The sequence below is a fragment of the Leguminivora glycinivorella genome, chromosome 11, assembly GCF_023078275.1.
Source record: "Leguminivora glycinivorella isolate SPB_JAAS2020 chromosome 11, LegGlyc_1.1, whole genome shotgun sequence".
Taxonomy (NCBI): domain Eukaryota; kingdom Metazoa; phylum Arthropoda; class Insecta; order Lepidoptera; family Tortricidae; genus Leguminivora; species Leguminivora glycinivorella.
Genome location: NC_062981.1, coordinates 4,003,917 through 4,019,753, shown reverse-complemented (window position 1 = coordinate 4,019,753; position 15,837 = coordinate 4,003,917). Strand labels below are relative to the sequence as shown.

Here is a 15,837-nt window from a genome sequence, read left to right as displayed (position 1 = left end):
AAGTTTTGAAGAGCAGCAAAAGATCGAAAGAATTAACAATGCACAATGTCATAACAATTTGGTATCCATGCAAATCAAATCAGAATACAAATCCGTGTCGCCCACAGATGTCATATATACCATAGATCAAGCAAACGTATCTACTTAGCGTGTCAAATGAACTCAGTGAAATCCACTGAGTTGTCCGTCTTTACTCGCAGCTTGCAGCTTTCGGGCGTCAATTTTTGTAAGTTGAAGTCAACCAAAACATAAAAAATGCCTCGTTACGTGATATTCAATTGCACAACACAAAAATTATGAACTATCAAGAGCCTGAGACATATTTAAAATTACAGGCAAGAATCAACTTCAGTACAAAATTTGACACGCTCGGCCCCTATACAAATATATGAATTTGTTTCTTCTATCTAAATTAAGTTCTGTGGTGTCGCCAGTACGAAGTTACACGAAGATTTGTCTTAGGTATTTATTAGGCTGGCGACTGACATACACTATCCAGATCAGTACCAGAGTAACGTAACGGGCTACAATATGTTACGGATCTGTAGCTTCCCAATAAAATGCATGGCTAGGTTTTCTTTTTCAAGGCATAGCTTAGGTGAAATGCCATAAAAGCATTGTATAGCCGACACGAATAAGTATAAGTTAAGCAGTGGTCCAAATATATCCATTTCAAAATTTAATCCAAATTCTTTTGATCAAAGAATTTTGATTAAAATATACTCACTGATTGTGTATTTCAGATGTTAATTACAAACATTTTCGTTTATAGAAAAATATTTGTAAGTAATCATAGTTATATTTTAGTGAATCATTATGCGATGTAAATAAATTCTCATATTCTCTCATTATACCTTTTATACTTTTACTAAATTTAATGTTACTGGAAATATAATTTCTACGTGTATAAATGATATTGATACTTTTCCTAAAATACGTAATTTTAATCAGTCTTTGAATTTAAAATATTTGTAGACCAAAACATGAAATTATCGGCTTTAAGAAAGACGAACCTTGGGTAGCCAAAATAAATTTTAAATTAAGGAAAAAAATATTTAATGAAATGTATTTCTAAGATAAAAAATGCAAGTGATACCATGTTGCAATATTAGAATTTAAGCTTATGTCGAGGGCCTTGCTAACTTGTCCGCGATTTTGTCTGTAACGTTTCTGTGTAACTTGTATAAACGATTTATGTTTTTTGTTAATAAAAATGCTGTTGCTTTAATTGATATTGTTTTATTCAGCACTTTCCCGAAAGTTTTTTCAATAATGCGTAGCGTGAACGCCGACAAACTGAGCTATGGGCCAGATGTATGAAAGAAGCGTGGAGTGAGCCACCCAAGCCCCTCTAGCATAACTTGCCTTGTCGCGCGCGAGTCCATACTTGAAGTCGCACTTGATGTATGGACTCACGCGCGACAAGGCAAGTTGCGCTAAAGGGTCTGATAAAGCACAGCAAATAAAATATATCATAAAACTAATATTTACTTTGCACTTTATATTATTTCTTTCATGATTGTCTAGATTATATCTTTTGGCGATTTGTGTTGTGCAATAAGAATATATAGATAAATCCATTTGTTCTCCATATATATTACCTTCTCATAAACGTACACCTCAGTTTCCACAGTAGGTACAAATACTCAAGCCATGATTTACCGGATGTGTAAAATGTGTTACAATATCAAGGATCACACAAAGTCTTGCGCGTAAACTTTCTCACAACAAGTAAGTTTTATAGCAACTATTAAAAATCAGGTTTCGCAAGGCCTTTCGGAAAATAAATCGAGTCGTAAAATTAAGCAATAACTGTCGCAAAGTAAAGCCAACTAAAATATTCTCAGTGCAGTAAAATATCGAATTTATTACTTCAACTGCGGCTCGGGTAACGAGACCTCGTAAAATACTTTCAGAAATTACGGACGACGGAAACAGCTTTATATTGAAAAGTGCAGCAAATAGCCGATAATGATAAAGTGCTCGTTTCTGATTAAAGGTCAAAAATCTTACCTTCTACTTCTTTGTCGTATTCTCATGGCTGAGGGACGTGACGAATGTGGACACTCTTCACCAGTGTCTCCACGCCACTGATCCTGGGCCCGCTGCATGCTGGCCTGCAATGTGGTCTTTGTCACAGACGTTATTCTGTCTGCCAAACGTCTGCCCATGCTTCTACTTCTTCGCTTCCTTGCCAGCTCGCGTTACCACTACACCTTATAAAACATAGTCCCCCGCCGTGTCTGTCTGTATAATATCTGTGTGTGCTGTATGTATGTTCGCGATAAACTCAAAAACTCCTGAACGGATTTTTATGCGGTTTCATCTATCAATAGAATGATTCTTGAAGAAGGTTCACGTATCTAATTTGTTAAGAATTCGCTAGTAATTACATAAATAGAAGGCGCTTTTCAAAATATAATAATCACCCTAGTCGAAGTCATACTCGTATGACATCATTATTATTGTTTCTGCAGTTTCATAAACTTTCTATTTTTAGGTCTCACAAATATTTTAGTGATTCTGATTGCGTTCAAGACTACAAATGCAGTCGGAAACACAGTTAATCTTAAAGACATCTACTCCGTCATCGAAAACCTCGTGGGGCCGATTCTGAAGTCCGTCAATATACAAGTTTCTGAAGACGGGTACACAACTAACACAACACCAAACATAAATAAGAAAGGCAATAAGACATTACAAAATTCTACTAAAGATAACGATCCTATAAATAACGAAATACTTACAGATGATCAAGAAAAATTTATAGATGGCGTTGTAAATAATCTACAAAATTCTTCTATTTTAAAGAACGTTCAACCAGACGAAATACAAAGGAGATTTAATAACGATACTAGCGATGAAGAAGTGCCTACAGATGATAGTGAAGAAACTATTATATTACGAGATCCCAATTTAATAGAACTTCAGCCTAACAGAAGGAATATAGATACAAAAACAATATCCACCAACATTACCAATGACCGGTCTGAAATATATAAAGAATTGCAAAATAAAATAGGAGGTCTGTTAAACAAAGAACAAATATCTAATGAAACGAAACGATTGATAAGCAATGCTTTCGATAAAGTTGTAAATCAAATGAATAACAAGTGCGTTTTCAGGGCATCGCAAGATCTATCGTCTAATGCAAAATTCAGAGTAGGCAAACCTGAAAAGAGAGCTATGAAGACTATGCTAAAATTATACAACAGCCAATTCAATAAATTAATTGACGGATATAGTTTCGACAGCAAAGAGAATTCAAGGTTCCTTAGGAATTTACGGGAATTATTTTTCGAAATGCACAATTCTTTCAAAAAATTCACCTTGCAAGACGATCTACAATGCAAGGTCGTTAAACATAAATCTAAGAAACACACAAAGCATAGTTCAGTGCATACTACCACTGAACATAAAAACATACTTCGCGAAAAACATACTACCAAAAGTAGCAAATGTGAAATCCGGTCTATTTGCCCCTTTGAATTAAAAATGTATTTAGCTGATTTTGCAATGAGCGTTTTAGAAACTATTGACCTAGTGTTCAATAACTATAAAAAGATGTACCTAGCTGACGTGACAAATGAAGAGAGCGGTGAGGAGAAAAGGTTTTTGCAGGTTATGAGGGACACGAACAGGCTGATAAACAAGAAATTTAATGAAACATTTATAGAGGAAATTTATAAGCTCGATATGGATTCTAGTGCGGATATTAAAGCAAAAGTGGCGAAGGTCGACAAATTTATTGGTGGGGCTGTTAGTCATATTAAAGCGCTGGTTAATGGTGCCTTAACTGACGAATTAATAAGGATACCTTCAAAAATGCAATCTACGGTAAACAAAGATATAATGACTAATATGGATATAGAAATGGTCAATATGGTAGATAAAATTAAGTCTAAAATGTGTAAAGCATTTCAAACATGCTATACTGGCTATAGCATGTTTGAAATGCTTTACACGCATGCTAAGGAAGAGTATAGTTCCTAATACGAGGGCTGATTGAAAAGTTCGCGGCTTAAGTATGAAATCAAAACCAAAGTTTTTTTATAATATTTTTATTTCTCTACGTAGTCCCCGTTAAGGTCTTTGCACTTATTCCATCTGGATTCCAAAGCCATTATACCACTTTTAAAAAAAAAATCCTCCAGGCCTTCAAAATAGGTATCCACTTCAGCTTGGACCTCGTCGTTGGTCAAAAATTTCTTACCACCCATGTGTTTTTTTTTTAAGTTTGGAAATAAATGGAAGTCCGATGGTGCCAAATCGGGTGAATAAGGCAGATGCGGCAATAATTCAAACCCGCAATTATGAATTTCTGCCATTGACTTTAGTGACGTATGCACGCGTGCATTGTTCTGGTGGAAAAGAACTTTCTTTGTCAGCACTCCAGGTCTTTTTACTTTCAAAGTCGACGTAATCGACGTAAAAGTTCGCAATAATAGTCCGAGTTTATAGTCGTACCTTTTTGGAGATAGTCAACCATTATTACACCCTTTGCGTCCCAGAACACTGATGCCATAACTTTATTTGCCGACAAAATGGCCTTTGCCTTTTTGGGTGGCGGAGATCCAGCACGAACCCACTGTTTTGATTGCTGTTTAGTCTCGGGCGTATAGTGGTAGACCCATGTCTCATCCATAGTAACATATCTGTCCAAATAGTCTTGAGGGTCAGCTTCATACAGGTCTAGACAGTCGCGTGAAATTGTTAGAAGAGTGATTTTTTGTTCCACTGAAAGGAGCTTTGGAACCCATCTCGCCGACACCTTGGAAAACCCTAATTCGTTAACTATAATATTTTGAGTTTTTTCACAGGAGATGCCTACGATGTCGGCTATTTCTCTCACTTTTAACCGTCGGTCTTGGATTATCATTTTGCATACAGTTGCCACATTATTTGGATTGGTCGCAGTAGTTGGCCTCCCGGAGCGAGGGTCATCTGCGATACTGACTCGTCCCCGCTTGAATTCAGCTGCCCACTTTTTTACCATCGTATATGATGGACCGGATTGCCCTAATGTACACTGCATATCTTCATAAATTTGTTTCGCAGTCAATCCTTTTCTATGAAGATATTTAATTACATCACGTTGCTCCAAATTGACCATTGTGAAAAAACTGCTTACACGTATTTTTAAATGAGAGGAAAAACTTATTTTAAAATATTGCATTTAATTAAAATTTCGCGGGATGACAACTAAATAATGACAGTTCAAAATGACGGCAGGAAAAAGAAACTAAGTTTTTTTTTTAATGGTCAGGCCGCGAACTTTCCAATCAGCCCTCGTACATAAAAGATAGTACCCAGCCGGCGTATTATGATTCCAATTTTATCACTTATCCACGTGGATAAAGCATCCGTCACGCTTTGGCAAGTATGTCAGTGTGAGAGTGACAGTTGTCTTATCCACGTGGATAAGTGATAAAATTGTAAGCATGATACGCCGGCAGGGTTGACTTGGTTACCTACGTTAGGTACTTATATAACGAACTGTCAACGTGTTTTTACTACTTTTCTAAATCACTTTCGAATGTGTTAAACTGGACTTTTTTTTGTTAAAATCGTCACAGGTAGTTTTTGACAGATTTTATGTGGTACTCAAATACAATCTGAATTATAAAAAACTATTACTAAAATTTAAAAGTGGGTAATTTGCCTTTGTGCTCCAACGCTCTGCCAACTGAGCTACCAAGATCAGCCAGCCAGATTTTTTTTTACCGTGAGAGCATTATACTTAGTTCAGGTCTCATTTAATTTAGTGGCATCGATGGCAGACCTTTCTGCTTATCAAAAACTTAAGCTATTAGGACAGAAGTTACCTCCGCAGTTTTTTTTACATAAAGTAGTGAGTTATTAAAATAAGATTAATTTGAATAAATTAATTGATCACTGAAATGTGTTTTTTTTATACAATATTGGGTTAAAACAAACAAGGCAAAAACAAATCGACAATTACATTAAAAAAATATATTTTAACTTAAGAATTACTTATAAATACAAGTATTTTAATACACAGGTTTGAATTCACAACTTCTAAACGTTTGAGATTGAAATTGCTTTAGTAATTACAATAACACCTCAATTAGCGGTTTGTATAATTTGAAAATTATGGCAGTGTTAGAAAAATATAGACAAATCCGTCGGTGAAGTTCTAGTAAAAGACCATGTTTGGTTGTGTAGACAAAAAAAAACAAGCCACTAGCGTCAGGCAGTGTTCTAAATGGCCAGTTATGTGCAGACACAGACTGCCATGCTCCTTGAAACTCACTTAGATTCTGTAACCACTCCAGAAATTCCAAGACCCACTAATGAGGTAAGTTCAAAGTACTACTTTTTAGCTTTTATTTGGGCTTATGCTTACAGTCACTCAGCTGTGGTACGTAACCCGGATAAAACACTCGTACAAAGCTACAAGTACAAGTGTAAGTTCGGGATCTCCGTGTTCATTCAAAAAAGCGGGAACAACAGGAAATAATGAGCGAATGAACATATTTATCTGTGTCTGTATCACACATGAACTTGTAAAATGGTGGGTATTTGTGCGTGTGTCACTCACACAACAATGTACAGTGAGCTGCGATATTACATGGCGAAATTATGAATGAAGTAGTTGATAAATTCGCCATGTAGGTACTTTTGCAGCTCGTACGTTATATCCATTCATATTAGCTTTCTTAAATCAATCTGTACAATAGCGACGTTCTGTAGACACTATGCACTACTCATTTACTACAATCACTCACTCACTGCAGTATCCACTGAGATCTGGGGCCCATTTCCCAAAACTGAAAGTTACAAGTTACAAGCGGATGTCTATGTCATTTAGATTCGTTTTTAATTTATTTTAAGTTATTTTATTATTTTAGAGTTAGTTTTTAAGAAGTCGAAAGACGAATCCAAAATGCATGGAGGAGCTATTGGTCCATGAAGGAACTGATGAAGGGCGACCTTCCTCTGACCTTGAAACGGAAACTCGTTGACATGTGCATCCTGCCCGTCCTAACCTACGGTGCTCAAACGTGGTCACTCACCGAGGCGCAAAAGACCAAATTGAAGGTTTGCCAAAGAGCTATGGAGCGCAGCATCCTAAGAGTAAAACGGATTGACCGAATCCGCAACTCCACGCTGCGCTCAAAAACACGCATTACAGATGTTGGGGTTAAGACCGCCAAACTGAAATGGGACTGGGCAGGCCATGTCTGCCGTATGCACCCACAGAGGTGGGCTAAAATAGCCACCGTATGGGTGCCGCAAGACGGGCGGGGATCTGGCAGGCCCAGGCGGAGATGGCGGGACGACCTGGACGTGTATCTCAGCGACTGGCCGGAGATCGCTCATAACCGGGACGAGTGGAAATCGAAGGGGGAGGCCTTTGCCCAGCAGTGGGACACAGTATAGGCTTTAAATAATATATATAGCTTATTATAGTTATTATTTATTTGCTATTGGGCATTTTCAGAATTTGGGGCCCCCAATAGCGTAAGTTGTTAACAAAAATTAACTGTCTGTTTTGTGACGATGCATAAGCATGAAATTTCTATAAAAATATTGTTTTTGTGTTAATTACATAAACTTTAAGCGATAATCTACTTTTAGAATGTGAAAAAAGTAAATTTAAAGACCTATTTTATGCTTAATTGGACGTAGTTACGCAGAAACGTTCCAATTCATCTAAAATTGTAATTGAAATGAAAGACTTGTTTTTCATACAAGGTCCAAAACTTAATGACAATTTCACGTGGATTGGAACGTTTCTGCGTAACTACATCCAATTGTCGTCACAAAACTGACAGCGAGTTAATTTTTGTTAACAACTTACGCTAATTTGGAGGGTCCCAAATTCTGAAAATGCCCTATTTACGTTTTATTACCTTCATTCAATAACTTGTCATATTAGACATTGACTACTGCTTGTACATTGTAACTTGTAGCTTCGAGAAATGGGCCCCTGGGGCCCGTTTCTCGAAAGGTACAAGCCTTGTATTACAAGTGTGTTTCCATGACAACCCATACGATTTGACAGTTCGCGCACTTGTAATACAAGGCTTGTACCTTTCCAGAAACGGGCCCCTGGTTGTAGATAGTTAGGTAAGTCTAGTAACCATCGCTGTACACAATAGGGAAGTGCTGTACTCTGCCGCTAGACCAAGCTACCGTCAGACAGGCTCCGTCGGTGAAATTATGTTGGTACGCCATAGTCAGTGGCACTTCGTTTTCTATGCCGCATACGAAACAGCTGCAATAAAAAAAGGAAATTTTACAGCCATGTATTGAATTTTTTTTTATATAAATAGTGTTGGTAAACTAGTTGTCAGAGCGGACCCCAGGCTCCCATGAGCCGTGGCAAATGCCGGGATAAAGCAAGGAGGATGATGAGTGTTGGTAAACAACGTTGAAATGAAATGAAATATTTATTTTCCAAGTAGGCATATTACAATGCGCATATGAACGTCAAATAAAGCTACGCCGGCTCTAACCCTACGCCTCAGCCTCCAGAAAATTTCAGTCCCCCCTCAGTTGGAGGGGGGTATCCACTATGGGACCGGCAAGAAACTCGGCGGGCAACTTCTTTTTAAAACATTACACCTTATAATTAACATGCATTAAAAAACAAGATACAATTTAACATGCAAAAGTATTCATCAAAAAATACTAACAGACTAGGTACTCTATGGAAATTAATTTCAATAAATTATACAAAGTAGATCTAAGATGATGTACTACTAAATAAATGGATGGTAATCTGCGAGCGTAGCACACTAGTTGGATAAACTTCATTGCATCAGGGCGTCCCTATCGCACTTACAAATAGGGCGAAAAGGACGGCCTGGCGTTATATCATTTATCACGCGACCTTGCTTGCCTGCCTGCTCTATAATCTTCTTAGCCTAAATATTGTAAGAGAGCTTTTTGTGTTTTAAAATGGATTGATGTGTTTTAACGCCAGTTATAGGCTGGCCTCGTTGTTGACTGGTGTCCTATAAGATTAACGAAAGTTTTTGATTTTTTTAAAGCGAATTCGAGCCCAGTAATCCCGAGTTTAAATTTAATAACCTAACCACAAAATTAAAATTTTGAAAAACCCCCGACCGCGACATAGTGGTCCGATTTTCATGAATCGTGGCTAAGAACACTCCCGACTAACTCAGCTTTTAGACAAAAAAAAACTAAATCTAAATCGGTTCATCCGTTCGGGAGCTATGATGGCACAGACAGACACACACACAGACAGACAGACAAACAGACAGACAGACACACACAGAGACAGACACGTCAAACTTATAACACCCCGTCGTTCTTGCGTAAGGGGTTAAAAACAGCATATCTTTAACTTTACTTACCATGGTGTAATTTTAAGCTGCATCATAATATTAGTAGTGTAGAACACGGCCACGAGAGCTGATTCCTCAAACATGATGGCCAGGTATCGGCCCGAGGGGTCCCAGCACATGTCCAAGATAGGACCCCCTACAGGGTCCCCTGATGGTAGCTCGGTCTTCGTCACGTCCAACACTGGTAACGCTTTCATGTTTTGGGCGCCTGAAAAAAAAAATACTTTTTCATCACACCCGCACTTTAAATGTGCTATTGCACGCAGGCGGAGCGTGAGTTATAGAAAAATCGTTCTCAAAAGGGAATAATGAAATTTCTTGTACCGTACCTAACTTTTTTTACATCTATTTACATATTTTTTACATTGCGAGTGTGATGAAAAACATTGTGTGTAAATCGGGGAGTATGAATATTACTAACTCGAGTCTTTAAATCGCTCCGGCAAGCCGTCGCGATTTAACTTACTCTCGTTAGTAATATTCAACTTCCTCCCCTTGTTGCACAATGTAAGTTAATACTATAGTGTAAGTGTGGAGACCGAATGACGCCGTCCTGCTGGTCAACCAAAATATCGTTGGGCGGACATAATGATACTGCTCAACACTAAGCAAAGAGGCGTGCTCTTGTGTTGGAGGCCATTTTGTAATGCGCCAATACATCCTATAGGGCACAGCTACTACACTAAGTCGGTGGCTACAGGTAAGCTATCTGTGCCTAGAATTCATAATTATTTTGGTGACAGATCGCTAAAAAAGCGTATTCCATATCTGCTCAATAGCTTACCTGAAGCCATCTGAAGTGAAAAGCACCCAAACAAATTTTAATCTATGCTAAAAAAACATTACCTAAATATATTACAATAATTTATATTATCTATTATTTAAGAAGTTCAACGACTTTTCTTTAAGTTAATTTAATTAAGTTTATGTAATTGAGAGACTGTTGATCCCACAGACAAACTCGTCCTGTTCCAGAGTTTTGTGGGACTATACGTTAGATATAAGTTTGTCACTGTATTTTAATAACAATAAATAAATAAATAATAATAATCACGCCAGCCAAGTAAGAAAAGTGGAGTACAAAAAAAAGCGACAGAAACTTCTGAACTTACGGCGGCTGAACAGTAGAAGATTGCCAGTGAGCAAATACCCCCACATGACTGACACGGGGACACCAGTGAGTTCACTGACTGACACTCAATTCCACTGTTTCATGTCTCATGTTTATGAAAGATAATTTGGCTTACCATTCATGAGCCTGTGCTGTTAAGTGCATACACCATAGGTTCATTCTTAGTGGCAAACACTAGAAGGCTGCTGGCAAGCAAATGGCCCCCACATGACTGACTTTCCCTATGTCAATGAGTCCACTAACTGACACTAGAGGCCACTGTTTCATGTCTCGCAACTTACAAGTTTATAGAAGATGATCTGGCTTACCATTCATGAGACCAGTGCTGCTAAGCGCATACACCATAGGTTCGCTCTTAGCAGCGAACAGTAGAAGATCGCCGGGGCCCCAGCAAGCCGCCACCACGCGACCGCCGCGGGCGCACCAGCGCTCCGGGGTCCATTGTTTGGAGTCCCACACCCTGAAAAAACAGTATGCTAAGTGTTTTTTTTAAGTCTATTTAGGGTCCATTACAGCAACATTGTAGCAGCGCTGGTGGCCTAGCGGTAAGAACGTGCGATTTTCGATCCGGAGGTCGCGGGTTCGAACCCCGGCTTGTACCAACCAGTTTTTCCGAACTTATGTGCGAAATGCCATTTGACATTTGCCAGTCGCTTTTCGGTAGTTACCCTTCGGGTTGAAAGGTCGGATGGCAGTCGCTTTCGCAAAACTAGTGCTTATGCCAAATCTTGGCATTACTTGTAAAATCGGACCCCAGGCCGCGGCGTATGCCGGGATAACGCAAGGAGGATGATGATTTAGGGTCCATTAGTTTTGTTATATGGAAATTTTTATCTGAAATCCAACAGTACTTTATATTGGGTTGGCACAAAAGTAATGACACACTCTACAAAACTCTATACATTTCCTTTCTTAAGTTAATTGTTTTCGATAATATATTATTCTAGTAACTATGTTGTAGAACATTCTAGGTACTTCTAATGTGAGGGTATATAAAGCCGCCCTCGTGATTGGTTTAGTTAGATTGAAATAAAATGGACGAGCGACAAGTACGAACACTTTACTTATACGAGTACTTGTTAGGCCACAGTGCGCGGGCTGCGGCTGACAATATCAACACTGCATTGGGCGCTGGAAGTACAAGCCATGCCACGGTGTCCAGATGGTTTGACCGTTTTAAATCAGGAGACAGGAGCCTTGAAAGTCAGTCACGCTCAGGGCGACCACCTGCATTCAATGATGACGATTTACGCCGCGAACTACAGTCGAATCCTGATGCTACTACTCGTGAATTAGCGGAAGCACTTAACTGCAGTCACCACGCTGTGGAATACCATCTGCATGAGCTTGGGTATCGAAAAGTTTTGGCTCGATGGGTACCGCACATCCTTACCGACGCCAGTCGTGCAGTCCGTGTCGCCATCTGTCAATCACTTTTGCTGCGACCCCGACGTAAAGAGTTTTTGACTGATCTGGTTACGGGAGATGAATCATGGATTTATTATGAGAACGATACACGTCGTGCTTTTTGGCTGCCTCGAGAAGAAACGCCACCAACTCAAACGAAGCTGAGTCAAAAGAACCGCTTAAAAGTTTTGCTTTGTTGTTTCTGGGACTCGCAAGGCATGCTGTTTCATGAACTATTACACAATGAAACTGTAAACGCTAACAAATATTCAACACAGCTCACCGAACTATCTTCTGCTATCAAGAAAAAACGACGAAGACGAGCCACTGTAATTTTACTACATGATAACGCTCGACCTCATGTCGCATCTACCGTTCGCCAACAGCTGCAGAACTTGAGCTGGGAGACGATACCCCACCCACCTTATTCTCCAGACCTCGCACCATCAGACTTTCATTTGTTTAGAGCCCTGAAACGACATTTGCGGGGTAAACAATTCAATGATTTCTATGATGTACAGGTGGAGTTGAACAACTTTTTCGAGGCACAGCCATCAGAGTTCTGGGCGAAAGGCATCCAAACTTTGCCGGATCGTTGGCAAGAAGTCATAGATGCTAATGGTGAATACATCATCGACTAAGCTTTTTGTATTGTAATAATAATAAAAAATATAAAACGTAAACCAAGTGTCTCATTACTTTTGTGCCAACCCAATAGTAATTCCAGATGAAGCTTAAGGATATTTTACGCATGAATGCCACAACACAATTAATGTTTACTTAAAGTAAATAGGTAAATTTAAATGCACTTGTTCTTGATTGATAGGTACACACAGTAGAGATCAAAGGATTTCCATATTTTATAGACGATATTTTAAAGACATATTTCTGGGCGACCGACCGATTCTATTATATCACGTCTTTAGATAAAAAAAAACTCTTATAAATACAAAAAAAAAAAACGTAATTTCTGGCCGGGATTCGAAACCCTGACACCGCACAATCTGTCTGCGAACATGAGACCGACCTCGTACGACTGAGCTACGTGGAGCCGACGCGCGGTCGGCCAAATTAACGACCATATTTTACGTTTACTAACGCGAAAGAATAACGCATGAAAACTCGATAATTCGCGTTTTCCGGGATCTAAGGCTACGCTAGATTGATTTTTCACCCCGAAAACCCCCACATAACAAATTTCAGCGAAATCGTTAGAGCGGTTTTTGAGATCGTCAGAATATATATATATATAAATATATATAAAAAAATATATATACAAGAATTGCTCGTTTAAAGGTATAAGATTTCTCATTGTTTGGTTGGTTTTACTGTATAGGAGACATTGGTTTTTTGTTGAAAATTAGTTGAAACTTAATTCAGCTAATATCTAATATAATATATTCCGTTGTTGGGCACAGGCAACAAAAGAGGACTTAGGTTATAAACATAACATATTGGAACATTATAATCACTTGGGGAAACAACTCCCGATTCTGCATTAAAGTGTATTGTGAAGTTTACCCACCTAAATATAATAGACAATGTAGCAGCAAAGACTGCCTCCACCAAACGACCAGCGAGAAAACACTATGCCACCACCGGCCACTTGTCTCAATGGCGTTTCCATGCTAATGCTAACATTCCATATGAGCATGGAGGTCCTTTGCAATTGATGAAATAACTGTGCAGTGCATGCTGTTAAGTTTACCCACCTAAATATAATAGATGATGTAGCAGCAAAGACTTTGCTTCCACCAAACGACCATCGCGAGAACACTATGCCCCCGCCGGCCACTCGTCTCAACGGCACTGCAGTTTCCATGCTAACGTCCCATATGAGCATGGATGTGTCGGCCCCGCTGCAGCTGATGAGGAGGTCACCGTTGGGCGACCAGCTCACGTCTGTTACTGGACTGTGGTTGCTCCTGGAAGATGGAAATGTCATTAAACCTTATATACACCGTGTTTTTATTGAATTCCGTTAACTTTAAGGCAAGGTTCTTTAGATCTATTACAATTGGAACGCTGAAAATATTGCAGCCATGTCATAGACAACCGGTCTGGCTCAGTCGGTAGTAACGTGTCCTGGGTTCAAATCCTGGTAAGGGCATTTATTTATGTGATGAGCACAGATATTTAAGATCTATTTAAGTATGTATATTGTCACTTAGCACCCATAGTACAAGCTTTGGTTAGTTTGGGGCTAAGTTGAACTGTGTAAGGTGCCTCCAATATTTATTTATTTAATCATCACTTTTCTTAAATATATCCTGTAGAAAATATCAATCTTCTACTGTTAATTAAATGATACTTACTGTTTCAAAACAACTGCATTACTAGAAGATGGCTTTGTAAATGTAGAATTTGGGTCCACCGTCCACACAATCACTCCCTGCTCGCACCCCACAGCTATCTCCGACGCCGAATATGGCCTCCAACTCAACGAAGACACATGTACTTGTGCTTTACATTTCAACATCGGCACAAAAGATGCCTCAGTACAATACACTCTTATATTATCATCAGTAGTCGCTACTGCTATTTTAGTTGTATGAGGGTGCCATGCCAAGCATTTTATAGGACCACTCCCCCAGTTCCTAGTTTTCGAGTAATTTGCCACGATTTTAGGCCCAATATCCTTTAAATGTGGTTGCATGAAATAATGAAGTGCAGTGAACACATTGGCAACTTTTAAAAGGTATGACGCGGTCAAAGCCAGTACTGGGCTTTCTCGATTGACGCTGGGGTCCGCGGCTACGCTCAAAGCTTCTAGAAACCCTTGGTTGTACCACACACTGGTTATTTTCTTGAGTAAATTGTCTTCAACATCGACGTACATGGAAACGTTTTCATCTGTAGCACGATGGTGATGTATCTCTCTTGTAACGTTTATTACTGGGTGTTTCTTAGTCTGAAAAGTAAAAAGTTGTTTTTAATTAGCTAAAAACATTGTTACATTCATATTTTCGGAAGCAAAATGAGGTTAAACTTACCGTGTTGGTAAACGTTGAAATATTTCCGTATGTGCTGTCCCCGCAGCAATACACTTCATTAAGTTTACAAAAGGCTGTTTCATTAGGTCCCGGCAATTCGGGAAATCCATGAAAAGAGGACATTTTCGATTTTAACGCTGTTTATAACGTGAAACGGCCGGTCACTAACGCTTTTTCAAACTGTAAGTGTCAAATTCATTTGACAGCCTGACAGATAACTGACAGCTAGACCCGCTTTCGTTTAGAAATTCCTGTAGAGCAGTATTTTTCTCTTTAAAACTCCAAAATAACGTAGTTTCCTACTGCTTCTTTTTAAGGCCGGCAACAGACAGTCTGAAAAATTCATAATCTGAAAAAAAATTTGTGTGTATATATTTCTTCTAATTTTGTGGTGCTTTATTTCGGGCACTGCATAAAATATGTTATTTTAAGTATAGGACACTAGTAGTGAGTATTATATTCTTTGGACACTAGCCTACTGTTAAATGTTATACCTAGGAAAAAACTAATGAAATATTTGTTGATTTCTTTTACTTGTGCAACGAGGAAGATGCAGCCGGTTATTAAAAAAAAAAAACATTTTAGTTACATTCCGCACTGTCAATATTTCACGCTACAAATGGCAAGTGCAATGCCTTTGTCTCTCTCTCTCTCTCTCATTTTCTCGCTCTCACGTATGGACTAATAGGGTGGCGCCATCTGTCATAACCTGTGCCTCCTCATTACGGAGCTTCATCGATTTGCAACTCGAGGTCCCCGTTATGTCCCTGGTCAGTAGCGAGAGTAGCAGCTATGCTAGGCGAACCAAGGTGATGTCGGTCTTATAATCCCGTCTCCGTCGTCCGTGGTCCGTAGCTTGTGGATGTATGATGCTCGCAGTGATCAAATTTCGGCATATTTAGTTAGGATGACGACATACATATGTATACCTACATAAAAACGCCTGTATTCCCCAAAAGGGTTATGC

At 39.0% G+C, this 15,837-nt stretch overlaps 2 protein-coding genes across 2 annotated transcripts; one reads left to right on the top strand and one right to left on the bottom strand.

Annotated features, from left to right (window-relative positions):
- Window positions 1–1,850: 1,850 nt before the first annotated feature.
- Window positions 1,851–3,993, top strand: LOC125231308. The gene is made up of 2 exons (XM_048136750.1): window positions 1,851–1,999; window positions 2,501–3,993. The coding sequence occupies exons 1-2, from the start codon at window positions 1,972–1,974 to the stop codon at window positions 3,991–3,993; spliced, it is 1,521 nt and encodes a 506-aa protein (XP_047992707.1). The 5' UTR covers window positions 1,851–1,971.
- A 4,012-nt stretch (window positions 3,994–8,005) lies between these two features.
- Window positions 8,006–15,101, bottom strand: LOC125230998 (aladin-like). The gene is made up of 6 exons (XM_048136321.1): window positions 14,871–15,101; window positions 14,193–14,788; window positions 13,590–13,802; window positions 10,779–10,930; window positions 9,348–9,546; window positions 8,006–8,242 (listed from the first exon to the last, which is right to left on the bottom strand). The coding sequence occupies exons 1-6, from the start codon at window positions 14,991–14,993 to the stop codon at window positions 8,101–8,103; spliced, it is 1,425 nt and encodes a 474-aa protein (XP_047992278.1). The 5' UTR covers window positions 14,994–15,101; the 3' UTR covers window positions 8,006–8,100.
- Between the last annotated feature and the right edge of the window lie 736 nt (window positions 15,102–15,837).